This window comes from Stomoxys calcitrans, chromosome 3 (assembly GCF_963082655.1).
Source record: "Stomoxys calcitrans chromosome 3, idStoCalc2.1, whole genome shotgun sequence".
NCBI classification, from domain to species: domain Eukaryota; kingdom Metazoa; phylum Arthropoda; class Insecta; order Diptera; family Muscidae; genus Stomoxys; species Stomoxys calcitrans.
Window position 1 is genome coordinate 76,734,812 of NC_081554.1, and position 18,314 is coordinate 76,753,125.

At 38.6% G+C, this 18,314-nt stretch overlaps 1 protein-coding gene across 5 annotated transcripts; it reads right to left on the bottom strand.

Moving 5' to 3' along the window:
- Positions 1-5,534: 5,534 nt before the first annotated feature.
- LOC106094708 (uncharacterized) lies at positions 5,535-13,991 on the bottom strand. Of its 5 annotated transcripts, none has more exons than XM_059365287.1 (4): positions 13,890-13,991; positions 13,269-13,360; positions 7,886-7,984; positions 5,535-7,755 (listed from the first exon to the last, which is right to left on the bottom strand). In XM_059365287.1, the coding sequence occupies exons 1-4, from the start codon at positions 13,905-13,907 to the stop codon at positions 6,483-6,485; spliced, it is 1,482 nt and encodes a 493-aa protein (XP_059221270.1). In that variant the 5' UTR covers positions 13,908-13,991; the 3' UTR covers positions 5,535-6,482. The 5 variants fall into 5 exon arrangements, with proteins under 5 accessions (XP_059221270.1, XP_059221273.1, XP_059221272.1 ...); XM_059365290.1 differs by lacking the exon at positions 13,890-13,991 and adding an exon at positions 13,671-13,753; XM_059365289.1 differs by lacking the exon at positions 7,886-7,984.
- Positions 13,992-18,314: the final 4,323 nt, after the last annotated feature.

The window sequence follows — 18,314 nt, forward strand, 5'->3', positions numbered from 1 at the left end:
TGTTTACCGGGTGAATGTAGTCCTTGGAGAACGACCGCCTCCCATTGCACCTGAAGAAATTGATCTCCCCCGGCAAACCAGAGTAGTTCTGGCTCAATTACGGTCCGCCATATAGAGCCGCCTCAATTCCTACAGAGCAAGGATTGGTGCTGACGTGCAAGATGTATGTCCCGATTGTAACCAGGGACCTCACGATACACGTCACCTGTTTAACTGCCTACCAAGACCCACTCGACTCAAACCCAGATCCCTGTGGAGGCACCCCATCTTAGTCGCAGAGGTCTGGACACTCAACAGAATCAAGCAGACCAAAGATAGAACACAACAAACTTCTACGACAACAACATACACAGCTAAAACAACACCATGTCGTAAGAACACCTTGCCTTGTCATTCTCGGGATGCTCAATAAATTGGTGATTGAACAACCTAGTAGATCTCTTCGATTCGCTCGCAGTTACGTCGCCAAAAGTGACTGAGGTCCTGTCCTCCCTGCTTACGAGGTTCGGGAGTAACTTAATAGTAGACCACTGCTTGCTTAAACCGGTATATAAGTTACGTTGCTTCGAGCCACATATTCCACTTATGTTCGTTGACTACCTTGTTACCGGATTCAGCTCTTTGATTCTGGGTTTAGTGGGGTCAGTGCAACGGATCCCACCACGCTCCTCTGTAAGTACCATTGCCTGCTCCGGAAAATTAGGTATTCGGTATTGGAATATTCGAGGGGAAGGTACAAAGCGAGGTCAGTGCAACGGATCCCACCACGCTCCTCTGTAAGTACCATTGCCTTCTCCGGAAAATTAGGTATTCGGTATTGGAATATTCGAGCGGAAGGTACAAAGCGAGCGGCTTCTGCATTAATGATGTCTCGGAATTTCCTCTCAACAACTAGTACATACACATATGGTCAAGCTTGTTCCAAAGACCAAGGGAATGTTGTGGCCATTGGTAATTTAATGGCGCCAATAACTCGCCTTGCCATATCGAACATTATAGGCACTCAGTTTTTATACAAGAGCCGGTGCCGCCCGGCCTCTCACTGAGACTCTTAGCTCTATACCGTAGATTGTCCGCCACTGACGTAGCAGCTACTCAGTATGGAGCATTCCGCCATCCGTAACTTGTAGACGCTTCTCGTGACAGCGATGAACACCTCTCAGCAACTAGTATATTTGAGGATTTGTTGTTGTTGTAGTCACATTTCAATGTTGCGATCCTTGACAAACGCTTCTCGTGACAGCGATGAACACCTCTCAGCAACTAGTATATTTGAGGATTTGTTGTTGTTGTAGTCACATTTCAATGTTGCGATCCTTGACAAACGTCTATAGATGATCAAGCTCGTTCCGGTAAAAAGACCGACTATAGGTTTTTTAATGGCGTCAATAACTCGTCTTGCCGTATCTAGTATCATAGGCACTCAGTATTTATGCAAGAGCCGATGCCGCCCGGCTTCTCTCTGAGACTCCGCTCAATACCGCTGATTGTCCGTGACTGCCGTTGCAGCTACTCCGTTTGGAGCAGCGAGCTACTTGTGGACGCAATGAACACCACACAGATTGGGCCTCAAAGTTCCATCCTGTGTGGTGCTCACAGCTATCTCGTGTCGGACATTTGAAGGGTGTGTCAGCTCACTGACGCAGCCGATTGGTACTCTCTGAAGCAGATCCAATCGGCCTATTTGTGATTGATAAACGCCTGGCGTCATAGGTTATGAAGTCGAGTGGTCGGTCGATAGTGAGTATTATGGCTCAACTCATTTTTCTGGGATTTAGGCCAATATCATTGGTTTATTGCCCATCCAGAGAGCTTCTCTAGGGCCCCTGAACGAAGTCCGTAATAGTAGAAAGAAAGCCGCAACGGCCTTTACTCTTTCCTACTTGAAGGATCTGAAAATCCCATTGACAAGCAAAAGCCACAAAAAAGGGGGAGATAACACCCTCTTCGGGTTATCCCTGTTTAATCCACATCGTCGTCGAGTTTGGGAGATCAGACTCGATAACGTCATTAAAAAGTTTGGTGTGACTGACCGTATCAAATAGTTTCAATGAGTAAGGGCCATAAGAACGGTTCGTTCACAAGGTTCTTCTTGGTTCAGACCATACCCCTTACCCTAATTTTCAAAAACACAAGATCTCGGATACGCGTAAGGCGATTTAAGCGAAATTTTGTTTGTACACTTACAGTAACCTTGTAATTTTCTTTTTAGAGGTTACTTTATAGTTTATAGAGCGCACAACAAGCGATTACTGGCTTAGGTGTATGTCCATAGTGGCATGGGGCGGATTAATATCTGCACCCTTATTTCAACCTAACCTAACCCACAGTAACCTAAAAACAAAAATTTGGTATCCAAATTTCAGGCGGGGTGCCTAGGGGCACCGCCCCACCACCAAAATCCATCCAATATATATAAATATATAGACCAATCAAGAAAATATGGGACCCAAATGAAAGATATTAAAGAGTAGAAAACTCATCTGATATCCAATGTGCAACCAATTATTTGGGGGACCACCCCCCCATAGCACTATGGCACTCAAATAAAAGTTATTTAAGAGTAGAATAAGAATCTGATATCAAAATGTGGGACCAAGTGTTTAGGGGGCCGCCCCTCCACGAAGACCCCCCCAAATTTACCGATCAAAGCAATATGGGACTCAAATGAAAGATCTTTGGGGGCAGACACGAATATAATATAATCATTCGGAAAAAAGTGTCTATGGGCCATCCCACCTTCATAACATCCCCCAAATAAGACGTATTTGCTGACCATTGCGAGATGGTGCTTAAAAATGGTATTTTAGAGTAGAACACGAATCTGACATATATATTTTCGAAGCCAAGTCACTCAGTGGCAGCCCCATCCCTCAAACAGCCTTCAATACTAGACATGTTTGCCGACTATGGAAATATGGGGCTCAAATAAAAGAAATTGGGGAGTAGGGCACGTAATTGATACCCATTTTCGAGACAAAGTTTTTGGGGGTCCACCCCTTCCGCAAAACACCCCCCAAACAGGATTTATTTACTGGAAATGGCAATATCGGGGGCTCAAATAAAGGTTTTTTGTAATAGAATACAAATCTGAATATTCGACCAAGTATTTGGAGGCCGCCCCTCCCCCAAAACATCCCCCAAAGAAATTTTTTTTTTTATTTTTTTATATCCAATTTTGAGGCCAATTGTTTGGGGGATCAACCCTCTCCCTAAAACATCCCTAAATCAGACATACACATTTATCGACCATGGCAATATGGGGCTCCATTGAAAAGTATTTTGAAGTAGAGCACGAATTGACACCCTCATTCGGGACCACGTTCCTGGGAGTCCACCTCATCCTCTAAACCCACCGACCACTACCATGGGGCCGTTCCCACTCCCAAAATCCTCATGAGATTATCGAGCTCTAATTAAGTTTCTAAAGAATGGAGTACATCTAACGTCCAAACTTAAATGACCCTAAACCCTCCGAACGAATTCATAGACCAATCAAGTTCATATGGGATTCAAAGAAAGACATTAATATTGTTATACTAAAAGTCAGGCGACATACATATTCCACTTTCGTATCATGCCATGGTAAAAGCTCTTTAGTTGGCGAAAATAATATTTAAAGGATAATTTTGTTCCATATATTGTATACAAATTCGACTTCTAGGGTCCAAGGGTGCCGCCGCACCTCCCAACAGGATATATTAACAAATTGGGTCAGTATGGGTATCAAATGAAAGGTGTTTGAAAGTATAGTACGAATGTGATATACAAAATTTGGTCAGGTGTTTCGGAATCTCCCATATATTGGGTTGCCCAAAAAGTAATTGCGGATTTTTCATATAGTCGGCGTTGACAAATTTTTTCACAACTTGTGACTCTGTAATTGCATTCTTTCTTCTGTCAGTTATCAGCTGATACTTTTAGCTTGCTTTAGAAAAAAAGTGTAAAAAAAGTATATTTGATTAAAGTTCATTCTAAGTTTTATTAAAAATGCATTTACTTTCTTTTAAAAAATCCGCAATTACTTTTTGGGCAACCCGATTGGGGCAATATTGATATCAAATGAAAAATATTTGAAAGTAGAGTAATATAAAGAATTTGGTCTTATCAGTCACCACACCCACAATAACACCAGACACGGATAGGTATGTGTAACGACACAAAATGAGTATCAAATGAAAGGTCTTGGGGAGTAGATTACAAAAGGACATGTAGGTCGATCGGGAATGACAGAGTACGAACTTGATATTCATAAGATTAAAAGTATTTCGGTCATGACCTAAACTTCAACATCGCGTGAATAAGAGACTCAAATGAAAGATTTTTGACGGCAGAGTACAAATTTGATATTATTTAGGTCGCCTCCAATAAAAATAACAAGTGGTCATGTAGACGGAACGGGAACTTAAACAAGTTGTTGTTGTAGTAGCAGTGTGTGATACACTGAGGCGGCAGCCCTTGCCGATAAAGGAATTTATTGACTTGAATAAGTGGTCTTTGGGAGTGGATTTTGAATCAGATATCCAGTTTTAGGACAAGAGTCTGGGGGACGATTCAAAAAAAAACTTTATGAGACATGAAGAGTGACCGGGACAAATGATAGGTCTATCAGGACCTTCCACTTGACACAAGAAGCACCTATACATCTTTGTAAACTTTGTATGTCATATGATATGATTTTGAAAGTATATAAAAAAAAAATATATATATGTCAAACCTGTAAAAATTAAAAGAACCGAACATGGATGATCGAGAGACCGGTTTACATGGGAGGTATATCAGGTTAAAAACTAATTTTGGCCGTATTTGTTCCAGTTGTTGGAAGTCATAAGAGAACACTATGCCGAATTGGACAAAAAGTGCGGCTTCCACGGGCTTAAAAAATCAAATCGATAGATCGGTTTATATGGGAGCTATATCAGGTTATAGACCGATTCGGACCGTACTTGGCTCAGTTCTTGGAAGTCATAAGAGAACATTATGTGCGAAATTTCAGCCAAATTAGAGAAAATTTTCAGTTTCCATTGGCTCAAGAAGTCAAATCGGGAGATCGGTTAATATAGGACTTATATCAGGTTATAGACCGATTCGGACCGTACTTGTCTCAGTTGTTGGAAGTCATAACAAAACACTATGTGCAAAATTTCAACCAAATCGAACAAAAATTGCGGCTTCCAGGGGCTCAAGAAGTCAAATCGGGGTTCGGTTTATATGGGAGCTATATCGAAATCTGAACCGGTTTAGCCCATCTGCAATACCCAACGACATACATCAACATTAAGTATCTGTGCAAAATTTCAAGCGGCTAGCTTTACGCGTTCGACCTCCATCATAATTACAAACGAAATCACTGCGCTAGTATACCCCCATCCTATGGTGGCGGGTATAAAAATTGATTTGAGGGAAAATGTGAAAGTGAACCACAGAACACAGCAGTATATATTTGCAAAAGCTATCTTTTAAAGTGTAGTGAAGCGCACCAGACCAGCTAGTTTGAAATAAATGTAAATTTTAGCTTTTAAAAATAATTAAACTTTCAGTGATATAATTTTATTATGTTCTTTTTTTTATTATTTTGTACATTTATACACTAATTAAAGACCCTAAAACACATTTTATCTTCGTGATTATAAACTCTTTTTTTTTGTTTGTTTTAATATTTGTTTGTTGTTTTTAAAATTATTTAATTATCATTTTTCTTATATAACGTTTATGTTATGTTCATTAAGATTTAAACATGATTTTTAGATTTCTGTTGTTTTTGTTGTTGTTCTGGTCTCAACTCGAGACAACTTACTACCAAGGAAAATCTAACATAATGGGGATAGTAATTGGGGGGGAGGGGTGGTTTAAACTAAAAAATACAATTCAGTTTTTGTAAATAATTATATAAATTAAACATAAATTCTAAAAAGAAATGATATAATCATAAGTAATTGTTGAACGCATAACTTTTTAGCGATTGTTAACGTGTCTACTCAAAAGTACATGGTGGTACTTTAAGAGAGAAAAAATTGTTAGTTTAAGTTTTGAAAATTATGTATAAACACTACTTTTCTTTTGAATAATTTATTTTGTTTTTGTTTTTCTTCTTTTTTTTGGAAAAATATATGGGAAGCAATTTGGGAAGTGTATCGAAAAGATGAGAAAGGGGCGAGCGCGATACCACTGGGTTTGCAGAGGTTTGATGAACATACATAGAGAACTTAAAAGTAAAAATCTTCATCGATGACATCTGAGGGGTTATGACAATTAGCTTCTTCTTCTGCTGTGACAACGTTATGCTGCATAACATTTGCTAATTCTAAATTAGCGGGGGATGATGATAAATGACGTCCTGGTTCTATCTCTATAAGCTGACGCTGATGGGGGGCTGGTGTTACCGATGAATGCTGAAGCGAACTTGTTGCTGTGTTTATGGTCGGCGATATTATCGAACGTCGATGTGTCACTCTAAGGAGTGAAGGCTTCGGGGTAAAATTTCACCCGGCCACCTCTTCGCCAGCAAAATCCAATTTGACAACATCGGCTGGCAGGCATTCCTCGACATCAACTTCATGCTCTGTCGTGTTGATGCGGTTCAAGGTCATTGTAACATCTGGACCGGACTTCAGAGCCACCGACGTTGCTACAGGCTGTGCCGCTAAGGTGGTTGGGACTACACTAGAACCTCCCGGTGATACTATTGTGGACGATTGGGTGACCACCATTGTGTTTGTATTGGCGTTGGTGTTTGTTACCAAACTATTGGTTGCAGCGGTTGATATTGCATTTGTTGTGTTGTTAACCGTGGCTAGCGTGGTTGTATTTGCGGCCACATTGATGGGACCGCTTACCACATGTGCCGTTGTGTTCGGTTGTTGCAATACAATATTTTCAGTTACTGTTACTGTGGTAGGGGCAGGTGGTGTTAGATGTGCATTGTTTACTGTGGTTACCGTTGCTGCAGCTGCTGCTGGTGGCGCTGTGGGAGTTGCTTGTGTAACCGTTGAGGCTACCGTGGAAGCAGCAACTGCTGATGCTTGCTGCTGTTGCTGCTGCTGCTGCTGTTGGGCAGCTAATAAGGCTTTTTGGGCTTGCATTTGCTGAAATTGATGCAACGTTACAGTTGTCGTCGTGGTCGTCGTATGATGTGCCTGGGCTTGTTGTAATTGCTGCAGTTGCTGAGGTTGCAAATGGACTATTTGAGGCTGTGTCAGCTGAGGTGAATTCGCTGCCACTAGATTAGCCGTTGTTGTTGCATTGCTAAGCGACACAATATTAGTTGCGCCTCCCATTGCCGATGAGGTCGCTCCACTATGCGGCGATGCCTGTATTATGATTTGCTTCGGAGCTGTTTGTATAATTTGTGTGGGAGTGGAGGTCGTGGAGGAGTGCTGTTGTTGCAGTAGCTGTTGCAAAGGTACAATATGTTGAATATTTTGTATATGCACCGTTTGTGGCTGCGTCGTCTGATGATGTTGCTGCTGCGGCGGCTGCTGTTGTTGTGGCTGTTGTTGATGATGATGCTGTTGCTGTGACTGCTGCGCCTGTGTCTGCTGGGCATTTATTATACCCGTACCGATAACTGTTTGCTGCTGTGTTATTTGCTGTTGTTGCTGCACAATATGATGCTTCAGTATCTGATGAGTCGCCTGATGCTGTTGCTGTTGCTGTACTGCCACTGTCGTTTGTACTTGTTGCACTGGTACTTGTTTCGCAGGTATGCCGGCATCTTCAAAAGCCTTCTTCTTCAAAGCTTGCCTAATTTGCGTTCTGTAGTCAAAAGGAAGCGAGAGAAAAGTAAAACTAGTTAGTTATCCATGTGCTAGTATTCAAGAGAATTGCCCTCTCGCTATATCCCCGTGAGAGGTTTAAGGTTAGTTGAGGAACAATTACAACTTACACTGTTCTATTCTTTATGCTTAAACTGATTTTATTTAAATCATCTGAGAAACGGATTATTGATGCATGTAACATATCAATTTCTTCATCTGTCCATTTTCTGCAATATTTTCGGTTATAATGGATAATCATGTGGTTGGACGGACATAGCGAGAGAACAGAAAATAATAAGGTAATTAGTTTATATTTTTATTGGCTAATATATTAAAATTAAGCTAGTAAATTGCAAAAGGATGCAACAATATAAACATTATAGAGACCCAAAATAAAAATTGAAATTAATAAATTTCATGCAAAATCTATGGTATTAAAAAAGCCTAGTTTTTGAACATTTAAAGTTTTTCAAACTTTGGTTGTTGTGCCATTTGGAATTTTAAGTATTTTTTAAATATAATTTTAGATTGCGCTTAAATCTTAAATTTGTTTCAAAATCATTATGACACAATTACTATAAAATAATATATAACATGTTTGTAAGTGCAAATGTTGGGTACACCCTTCATTATGGATCGCTTTCGCCAATGTTTGCCCTATAAAAAGAAGTACTGTACCTTATAAAAATAAAAATTTGTCCATGAACATTCCATTAAAGAATAAGGGCAAACTTCTCACATATCAATGAGTCCTATCCGGCTCAACTTTACATTCAATGATTATTTATTCTGATATTAAAATTTAAAAAATCCTATATGCTTTTATTTAAACAAAATATCTTAATCCCTCTTATTCTGATTGGCGATGGCGTAGTCGAATTTTTTTTAAAATGGTATTATAGTTGTCGAAGGCGAAAATTCGATTACATTTTTCGTATTACATAAGACAAATTCGACTGTGAAATTTGATGAAAACGATCGATTTATGAGTATAGTACAAATAGCGAAGAAAGTGGATTTAAGGGCTCGATTATGGATAGCTACCGAACTTCAGTTGAGTTGCCAACGGACAAATTTATCACAAAAAAATTTATTTCTTTATTGAATTCTTTTTTACAATTTACTTAGTAGCTGAATGTTAAAAACACTGATAATGAATGCAACTGATTAAAATTTCCAACGCTATACGTATTTTTTATTTGAGAAACCACCAAAAGCGTTCTTAAACGGTTGACAGAAATCTCTCTTCAGAATTTTGAGAAAATTTTTTGTTTGATTTTTTGAGCAATAAAAAATTGTCGACTTTGGACAAGCCAATTTCCCCCCAAAACATAAACTTATATAAAGAGAAATTTGTTTATACCCTCCACCTCAGCATGAGGGTGTACTAACTTTGACGTTCCGTTTGAAACAAATCGAAATATTGGTATATATATTCTTGGTATATATATATTGCATATGCTTGATTTATTCTTAAGTCGATCTAGCCATATTCGTCCGTCTGTCTGTGGAAAGCATGCTAACTTTCGAAGGAATAAAGCTAGGCACTTGAAATTTTGCACAAATACTCCTTATCAGTGTAGTTCGGTTGGGATTGTAAACAGCCATATCGGTCTATGTTTTGGCACGGCTGCATATAAACTAATCATGGATCTTGGCTTTTGAGCCTCTAGACGGCGCAATTCTTATCCGATTTGGCTGAAATTTTGTATAATTTTTTTTTTTGACTTCCAACAACAATGTTAACTATGATCGACATCGTTTCATAGCCTGATATAGCTCCAATATAAAACGATCTTCCAATTATGCTTCTTGAGCCTATAGGGGCCGCAATTTTTATCCGGTTTGGCTGAAATTTTGTACAACGACTTTTCCTATTCAACATGCGTGCCAAATTTGGTCTGAATCAATCTATAATTTGATATAGCTCTCATATAAATCAATCTGTCAATATTACTTACCGAGCCCCTATAGAGAGCAATTCTTATCAGATTTGGCTTTCATTTTGGTCTCCAACATCCAAACCTGATATGGTCTGAATCGGTCTATAACCTGATATGGCTCCAATAGCATGGCAATTTTTATCCATTATCCTTTGTTTGGTTATAAAGAGATACTGAGCAAATAACTTGAGAAATGCGATCCATGGTGGAGGGTATATATGATTCGGCCCGGCCGAACTTAGCACGCTTTACATGTTTTTAACTAATATCATTCGTCCACTTTACGCCAATCAAAATTTCATAAGATTACCCCTTTCTTAACTCGCTAGGTTTCGGTATCAAAACCACAAAATCGGTACGGCAAGTGATAGCATGTGTAGGGTATGTATGGGGAAGATGATGAGACTTTGGAGCATTTCGCGGTTAACACATACCGGCACTTAGGTGGGGACACAATACACACACACATGAACCAACTAAGTGGTGTGGCATGGAAAACACTTATTAAGGATTGTGTTAGCAGCACGGAATTTCCAACTTAAATTTTCTTTTTCGATGTTAACTTTTTTAGTATTTAAAGCGCACAACTAGTCGATTACTGGCATAGGTTGTAAGAGACACATTTTCATGTGGAGGTGGCGATCAGAATCTGCGCAAATGTCCGGTAGCTCGCAGCTAAGCTTCTCGTGACAACAATGAACACCACACAAATCGAAGCTCAATGTTCTAGCCTGTGTGGTGCTCACAGCTATCCAGTGCCGGGACTGGCTTAGGTGTATGCCCATAGTGGCATGTGGAGGTGTAATATCCATGTATTACAGGCATTATTTTTTTTGGCCTAGAGACGACGCCTATTGAAATTGAAAGAAATCTGTCATATTTGGATATAGCTACCATATATATATTCGTCCGATTTGGACTAATACTGCAATCATTAGGCACGAATTTTCTGGCCACTAGTGAATTTCATAGAAATCGTTTCAGATTTACATATAGCTCCCATGTATATATGTCGCCGATTTTCACTTTTAGAGCCTTTGCATGCACATTTACCAAACGATCTCAAAATTTTACACAACTATTTTCTCAATGATTTGAATAAAATTCTTCCAAAAAACAAAATTTCAATGAAATTTTTTCCAAAGCTTAATAATGAAATTTTTATGGGTCGATTATGGATTACAACCCAACTTCAGTTGAGTTTACATTTTTTACAATTAATCGGTAGCTGAACGTTCAAAACACTGATATGTGAATGAAATTGTGAAAAATTTCCAAATTTGTATTAGTTTTCATTTTATGGTTTTATCTCCTGGCAACGCAACTATAGTTGAGCGATAAACCATAATCGAGCCATTGATATTTTTTCCAAAAAAAATAAAAAATTAGTGAAATTTTTTCCAAACACAAAATTTCAGGGGGACCTACCATATCACCATCTTGTGGATATGTATCCACCACCCAGAAGCCTCAAGGTGGATCTTCATGATCTAGAGCAAGAGGTACAAGATATTACATCTAGACCAAGCGACGGTCTGGAAAACATTCATGCAGTCACGGTCGCAGATGAGGTGAACAGCTGCCGCATGAATATGGGTGAATTGGACAACGACCACCTCCCATTGCATCTTAAGAAATTGACATCCTGCAGCAAGCAAGTTCTGGCTCAATTGCGTTCCGCCTTATGCAGCCGCCTTAACTTTTATAAACCTAGGATTGATGCCAACGTGCAGTGTATTCCGATTATGACCAGTGACCACACGAAGCAAGTCACCCGTTTAACCACCCATCCAAGCCCACTCGACTCAGACCCAGAACCCTTTGGACGCAATCTCCATTATTTGCCGAGTTCCTCTATCTGGATATTTAGCAGAACCAAGCAGATAGAACACAACACAATGTTACAACAACCGAAACTTTGATAGCTTAGCTGGATACTAGCTGACGCATCCACAGGTTGCGGATAGTGGAATGCTCCATCCGGAGTAGCTGTAACTGCATTCGCGTACAATCAATATTATCGAGCGGAGAGTCTCAGTGAGAGGTCGGGTGGCACCGGCTCTTACACAAATACTGAGCGCCTAGGATGCTCGAGTTATTGGTACCTTTAAATTACCAATGACCACCCTGTTCCCGCGGCGATCGGTCCTTTGGACTGGAACGACCTCGCTCACCTACAGAAGCTTGATGAGGATCGCCACCTCCACATGAAAATTTGGTAACAACAACAACATAAGATTCAAAAGTAGCAACAGGTTCTGTAGTCGTTTGGTGGTAGCACTTTAACAAATGTGGGCATCTGCCCATTGTGTTAACAGAAGTGTATCTACATCAGACAGTTTAAAGAGCATTCATACAAATATTGTAGTGTAAGCGGTAACGTGTTTCAAGTGAATGCGATTCTTGGGACCATGCGCTGAAGAAATTTACTTCTATGACAAGCAAGAAGCCTTTTTGGCGCATTTAAATTACCAATGGCCACTCTGTTCCCGCGGCGATCGGTCATTTGGACCGAAACGAGCTTGCTCACTTACAGGAGCTTGACGAGGATCGCAACAACAACACTAAGCTGCCGGTTGTACGTACCGGATTTACCAGAGGGAATCCTTCATTGGCAAGGACTGCCGTCAAGGTGTGCAACACACTGCTATAACAACAACAACTAAGCTGCCTCAATTTCTGTTTATCTGGGATCAAGATTAACTTAATTTTTTGTTCATTCAATCTACTATAATTACAACTAGACGTACCCTATACAAGTTGCTGTTTTCCTAGATGTGTATGTTTAACGAGAGGCCACCGTAGTGCAGAGGTTAGCATGCCCGCCTATGACGCTAAACGCCTGGGTTCGAATCCTGGCAAGAACATCAGGAACAAATTTTCAGCGTTGGTTATCCCATCCTAATGATGACGATATTTGTGAGTTACTTTGCCATGTAAAAACTTCTCTCCAAATAGATGTCGCTATGCGGCACGCCGTTTGGACTCGGCTATAAAAAGGAGGTCCCTTATCATTGAGCTTAAACGGGACAGCACTCAGGGATATGTAAGAAGTTTGCCCCTGTTCCTTAGTAGAATGTCCACTTGCACAATTTGCAATTTTTGGTATGTTTAACGGCAGCTAAACTTACGAATAATGAATGAAAACACAATGTATTGCTACAATTACAACCGGAGAGCTTAAGAAAATTACATGGATCCACCATGGAATCTTTACTTTGAGATGGCCATTAACATAAGAAGCTTTTAAACTTTCATAATTTTAGTACAAATGAAATAAACTTTATAAACTATTGTAAAATGTTAGAACATTGGAAAATGTAAAGTTTTAAACTGATTGTAAAGTTTGCGCTGCTCTTAAGGCGTTGTGATGACAATTAAAGAAATGTGTATTCAATTTTTCCGTTTATAAGTGAAATGCTGTAGCTTTTTATAATAAATTAATAACTACCTACATAATTAGCTAATATTTAGTGTTGATTACTTTTTATTGCATTTTGATACATTTCCGTACAGTACTTTCTATTATTAATTATATATATGATCGAATTAAAATAAATTTACATACCCTGCTGGCGATTCTGCATTTGGATGTAATTGCATAGTTAAATCGCCTAAACGACTAAAGGCCTGACCAGCAGCAGTGAATATTTCACCCACCTGAAAAAGAGAAGTGAAACAATTTCGGTACAATAACAATAGCAAAGTCATATCATGTAAACAAAACGAAAAATCGTTATCAAAATAAAGCAAACAACTAGTATGCAAATTGGCCTTTTCGATTAAACACTAATTTCTTGTTCCTGGGTTGTAAACAAATGTCTGTCCTTTGTATAATTGTTGGATATTAACAAGATCCGTGCTTTCTGTGACAGCACTTGCTTTGTACGGCTCCTTTCTCGCACAAATGGGGCTGGAATGGTTGGCGTCCCCTACCACCGATGAGGGTTTAATGTTTTTAAATAAATACTTTGTTTGCATTTGTTTGTTGTTCGTTCTTTCCTCTTGGCCGCCCTAAGGAATTCAGTTTCGTCGATCTGACACTTGCCGAGAGTTGTTTTGGTGGTTGTGTTAGAGTAGTGACATTGACGACGTCGCTCAGTTTCCCGCACAAAATATTAATTTGGATTTTTTGCTGTTTTCGGTCGAAAACCACTTTGTTTAGGCAGTTTCTGCATATCAAACTTACTTTTGTGGCTGAATTCATGGTATTTTAATGAAAATATTTTGAGATTTTATGATTTAATATGGAAAATTAATATTGTACAGTTGTCAATTGAGGCAGAGAACGATGCCGCTACAAAGCAATCGGCTTCACATGCCGCCGCGCGAAAATTTAGATGCCGTCGTTGATTATGCCTGCCCAAACGGCTTGGCGTTTGTGTAAAAATTAACAATGGCCCTGTTTTATTTGAAAACTTTCAAGTACTAGTACATTCAAGTGCGATAATAGTCTGGTTTTATTATTGTTATTCAGTGCAGTCTTGTAAAAATGTTTTGCAAAGGACTTTTATCGAGTACAACGAATTTTTGGATTATCATGGTTTGTATATCTGAAGTAATTCTGTCTTAAGCTGAGTATTCTGTTCAGCTTTTCAAGCGGAATGCTGTCAAACTGCATATAAAAACAACGTCGGTGAAACGTTGGCTAAAAATAGGCGGAAAAGTAGTACTCTGCTTATAGTGAATGAAAAGGCAAAAAAGTCAATATGGCAACACTTGAAAACATTACCAGCATCATTATACCCTGCATCCATGACATAATTACCAGGTATTGTACCGTAAACAGCTGAGTACAATTTTTTCTCGCGAAGTCCACTATCTGTCAACGAGTTTTGTTTGTGTGCGTGCCACATACACAAAATCAGAGTAAAATACATAAAATCAGAGTTGCACTTATCACTGATTTGGACAGATAGTGCACTCAATATTTTGTTGTTGGGCAACTGCCATTACCTGTAAATGAGCATATCTTGCCTACACCACCAGGATGCACTTATAAGGTTAGGTCATTCGAACAGCCTAGTACAATTTTTGATTTTGTAGTATATCTAAATGTCAATGGCTTGATACAACAGCTGTGATTCTCAAATCTTTAAAAGGTGTTCTATGCCACACATATGCAACAAAACAGTGCTATAATGATGAAGATATAAACATAAAACACATTTGAAGACAATAAGTTGTAAAACAAAGTTTATTTCAAAAACCTCTTTGATATTTCAATTTACGGCATTTGCCACTCAAGTTAGTTTCGTTGGGGGTGGATTTTTACTGCTGTGTTAATGACGCTACCTCTTAATTGTATCATGCTACACCACTATTATGGTACAGGGTATTATAACTTATTGAATTTGTTTGTAACACCCAGAAGGAAGAGAGATACCCCCATTGATAAGTGTACCGATCGACTCAGAACACTTTCTGATTTCATTTGGCTATGTCCGTCTGTCCATGTCAATTTATGTACAAAGTACAGGTCGCAGTTTTAATCCGATCGTGTTAAAATTTGGTACAGGCGTGTTATTCCGCCTAAAGACGAAACCTATTGAAATTAGAAAAAAACGGTGTAGAGGTTCCAATTTAAATATAGCTTCCATATATATGTTCTTCCGATTCGATTTTGGGTTGCCCAAAAAGTAATTGCGGATTTTTCATATAGTCGGCGTTGACAAATTTTTTCAACGGCTTGTGACTCTGTAATTGCATTCTTTCTTCTGTCAGTTATGAGCTGTTCCTTTTAGCTTGCTTTAGAAAAAAGTGTAAAAAAAGTATATTTGATTAAAGTTCATTCTAAGTTTTATTAAAAATGCATTTACTTTCTTATAAAAAATCCGCAATTACTTTTTGGGCAACCCAATATATTTTCGTTCGATTTTCAGAAATATTGCAATAAAATGCTCATATATTAACCGATCATCTCGTAATTTGGCAGGAGAAATTTTCCTATGACTTTCGACATTATAAGCGAATTTCATAGAAATCGATTTAGATTTAGATATAACTGCCATATATGTACATCGCCCGAATTTCACTTCTAGAGCCACTGCAAGCAAATTTATTGACCAATCTTGCCAAAACTTTATAAAACGCTTTCCTCGACAACTACCGCAATATCTGAGAGGTTTTGCTCCAAATCGGTTTAGTTTTAAATATAGCACCCATATATATATATATGTTTGTCCGATTTTGAGAAATATTGAAATAAAGTGCTTATTTGTTAGCCGATTCTCTCGAAATTAGGCAGAAATGTTTTTCTTCTGACTCTTAATATTACTGATGAATTTCATAGAAATCGGTTCATACTTAGATATAGCTGCCGCATATGTACATCGACCGATTTTCACTTCTAGAGCCACTACAAGCGCATTTATTGACCAATCTTGTCAAAATTTTGCACAACGCTTTCCTTGGCGACTATCATAATAACTTAGTTTGCTCTAAATCGGTTCAGATTTAGATATAGCTCCCATATATATGTTTGTCAGATTTTGGGTAATTTGCAATAATGTTGACATTTGTCAACCATAGTTATAACAGTTTGGACATATTTGCTCGAAGTTAAGTGCGGATTGTTTAATAAACCATCTTAAAAACCTGCCGAGAAATCTAAATATTGTTAATTTAATTTATTTTTAATTCCGCCAACACACGTAGTTAACCTTACCTTGTTAAGTGTACCCAGGCTTAAGCGTCAAATAAAATATTAACACAACAAGATAAAGATGGCAACACTATGAAATTACTTTATAATAGGATATTCATATATAACGATAGAGAGTACAAATTGAGAAATGAGAAAATTAGCCATTGGCCAAATCTCCATACAATGGGTATTAAAAAACATATTGCATGTTTTGCATGATGGCAAACATATATGTATCTGCTATCTTAATACAGTCATTAGTGACTCTGTTAGGGCTAGTATTATGTTCTTTTTTCAGAATTGTTGTTAAACAAACGATAACCACTTTAACCCTAGGATGGGCGAACATTTTTTCTACGTTGTTGAGCGGACGTGGTCTGGCCAGACCGCAACTTTAAAAGAGTTATAAAATGTTAATGGATTTTTTAATTTTTATTTTTGTTTCAAACAATGGTTTAATGTCAACTCATTTTCAATATTAATTTTTAAAACGAAAAATTAAGGTCAATCAAACGAAATTATGGAGATATAGTTAAGAAAACAACAGAATTCAGGCAATTGAGGCAAAAATTTAAGCTTCTAGAGGCCGTAGAAGACTAATCGGGTATGGAATCTATGGAAGCTTATAGACCGATTTAGAAAATGCTTATCATGGTTGTTGGAAAGAAAAGTTCATTTGAGCTGTGTACCTGCAAGCGAATTTTTAAGTATGGGCATCGGTAACGAAAATTTCGCCTAGGATATGACAAGGACAAAGGCAATATAATTTTTAACTTTGACGCCTTAAAAAACACTATTTTACGTCAGGATGCACAAATAAGGTGAGGTCATGTGAATAGCTGAGTAAATTTTTATGTTTTGATTTTGCAGGTAATCTAAATGTCAAAGGCTTCATATCACAGCTGTGATATTTTTCTAAAATATTAAACAGATGTTCTATTTGATCCGATATTCCACACATAAGTAGCAAAAGAGTGTTATAATGATGAAAATACAAATATAAAACACATTTGTAGAAGATAAGTTGTAAAAAAAGTTTATTTCTAAATTCACTTTGACATTTCAATTTACGGCATTTGCTGCTACTTAAGGTAGTTTCGTTGGGGGTAGAATTTTGTTGTTTCACGTATGGCAACACAGATTGCCCCTCGAGTTCATTCGTCAAAGTTAAAAGCTGTTTAACTTTTGCGCGTTGATCTTGTGGAATTTGAATTTTTAATGTGCGCCCATAGCATGTAGCTCCATCTTAAGAGTAGATACGACGAAAGATGTATGAAAGCTTTTGATGAAAACGCATTAAGCACAGACGCCCATATATCCCGAAGGCATGGTAGGAGCAAGGGTAGGGTTCATCGCCAAACCCGGCAAGGGCTGAAACTTTGAGCTCCGATCTGCAAGGTGTTCATCGTTATCCTTGCAAGTTTAGCTGGAATGCTTCATACGCTTTTGCTTAGATACTGAGTACCTACGATGCTCGATATGAAAAGGCGAGTTATTATTGGCGCCTTTAAAAAGCCAATGGCCATCATCTTTTGGCAGCGATAGTCCTATGGACCAGAACGAACTTGCTCCTTCTGACTGCCAGTGAGGGACATACGCACACAGCAGATGTTCTATAGTCTCTTCTTTCTCGACGTCCCCACAGCATCTGCAAAATTCGTTACTTGCAACTTTCAGTCTGTCAGCTGTTGTCCGACCAGTCAGTGACCTGTCATGACGAATACAATTACTGAGACATCTGTACTAGCCAGCGACAGCAAAGCGATAGAGTCTAGCGGTCAAGTCTAGATTTGGCTACATAATTTTGGAGTGTTCACAACCGTAACTTCCAACTGTCATTCGTTGCCCTTCGGGCCTGATCCTGAAATCTTGGCTTACATGTCGCTAGAAGCATACCCACAGATTCCAGTTCCCCTGGAATGAGTAGGGTAGTTTCTAGTCCCGTAAGCTATAATTCCTGGATATCTT

Coding starts and splice junctions, on each gene's coding strand:
- LOC106094708 (XM_059365286.1), bottom strand. CDS start 13,411: ATGACTTTGCTATTGTTATTGTACCGAAATTGTTTCACTTCTCTTTTT. Junction 7,985..13,268: donor AATGCAGAATCGCCAGCAGG/GTATGTAAATTT, acceptor AAAATATTGCAG/AAAATGGACAGATGAAGAAA. Junction 7,756..7,885: donor AGCATAAAGAATAGAACAGT/GTAAGTTGTAAT, acceptor TTTTGACTACAG/AACGCAAATTAGGCAAGCTT.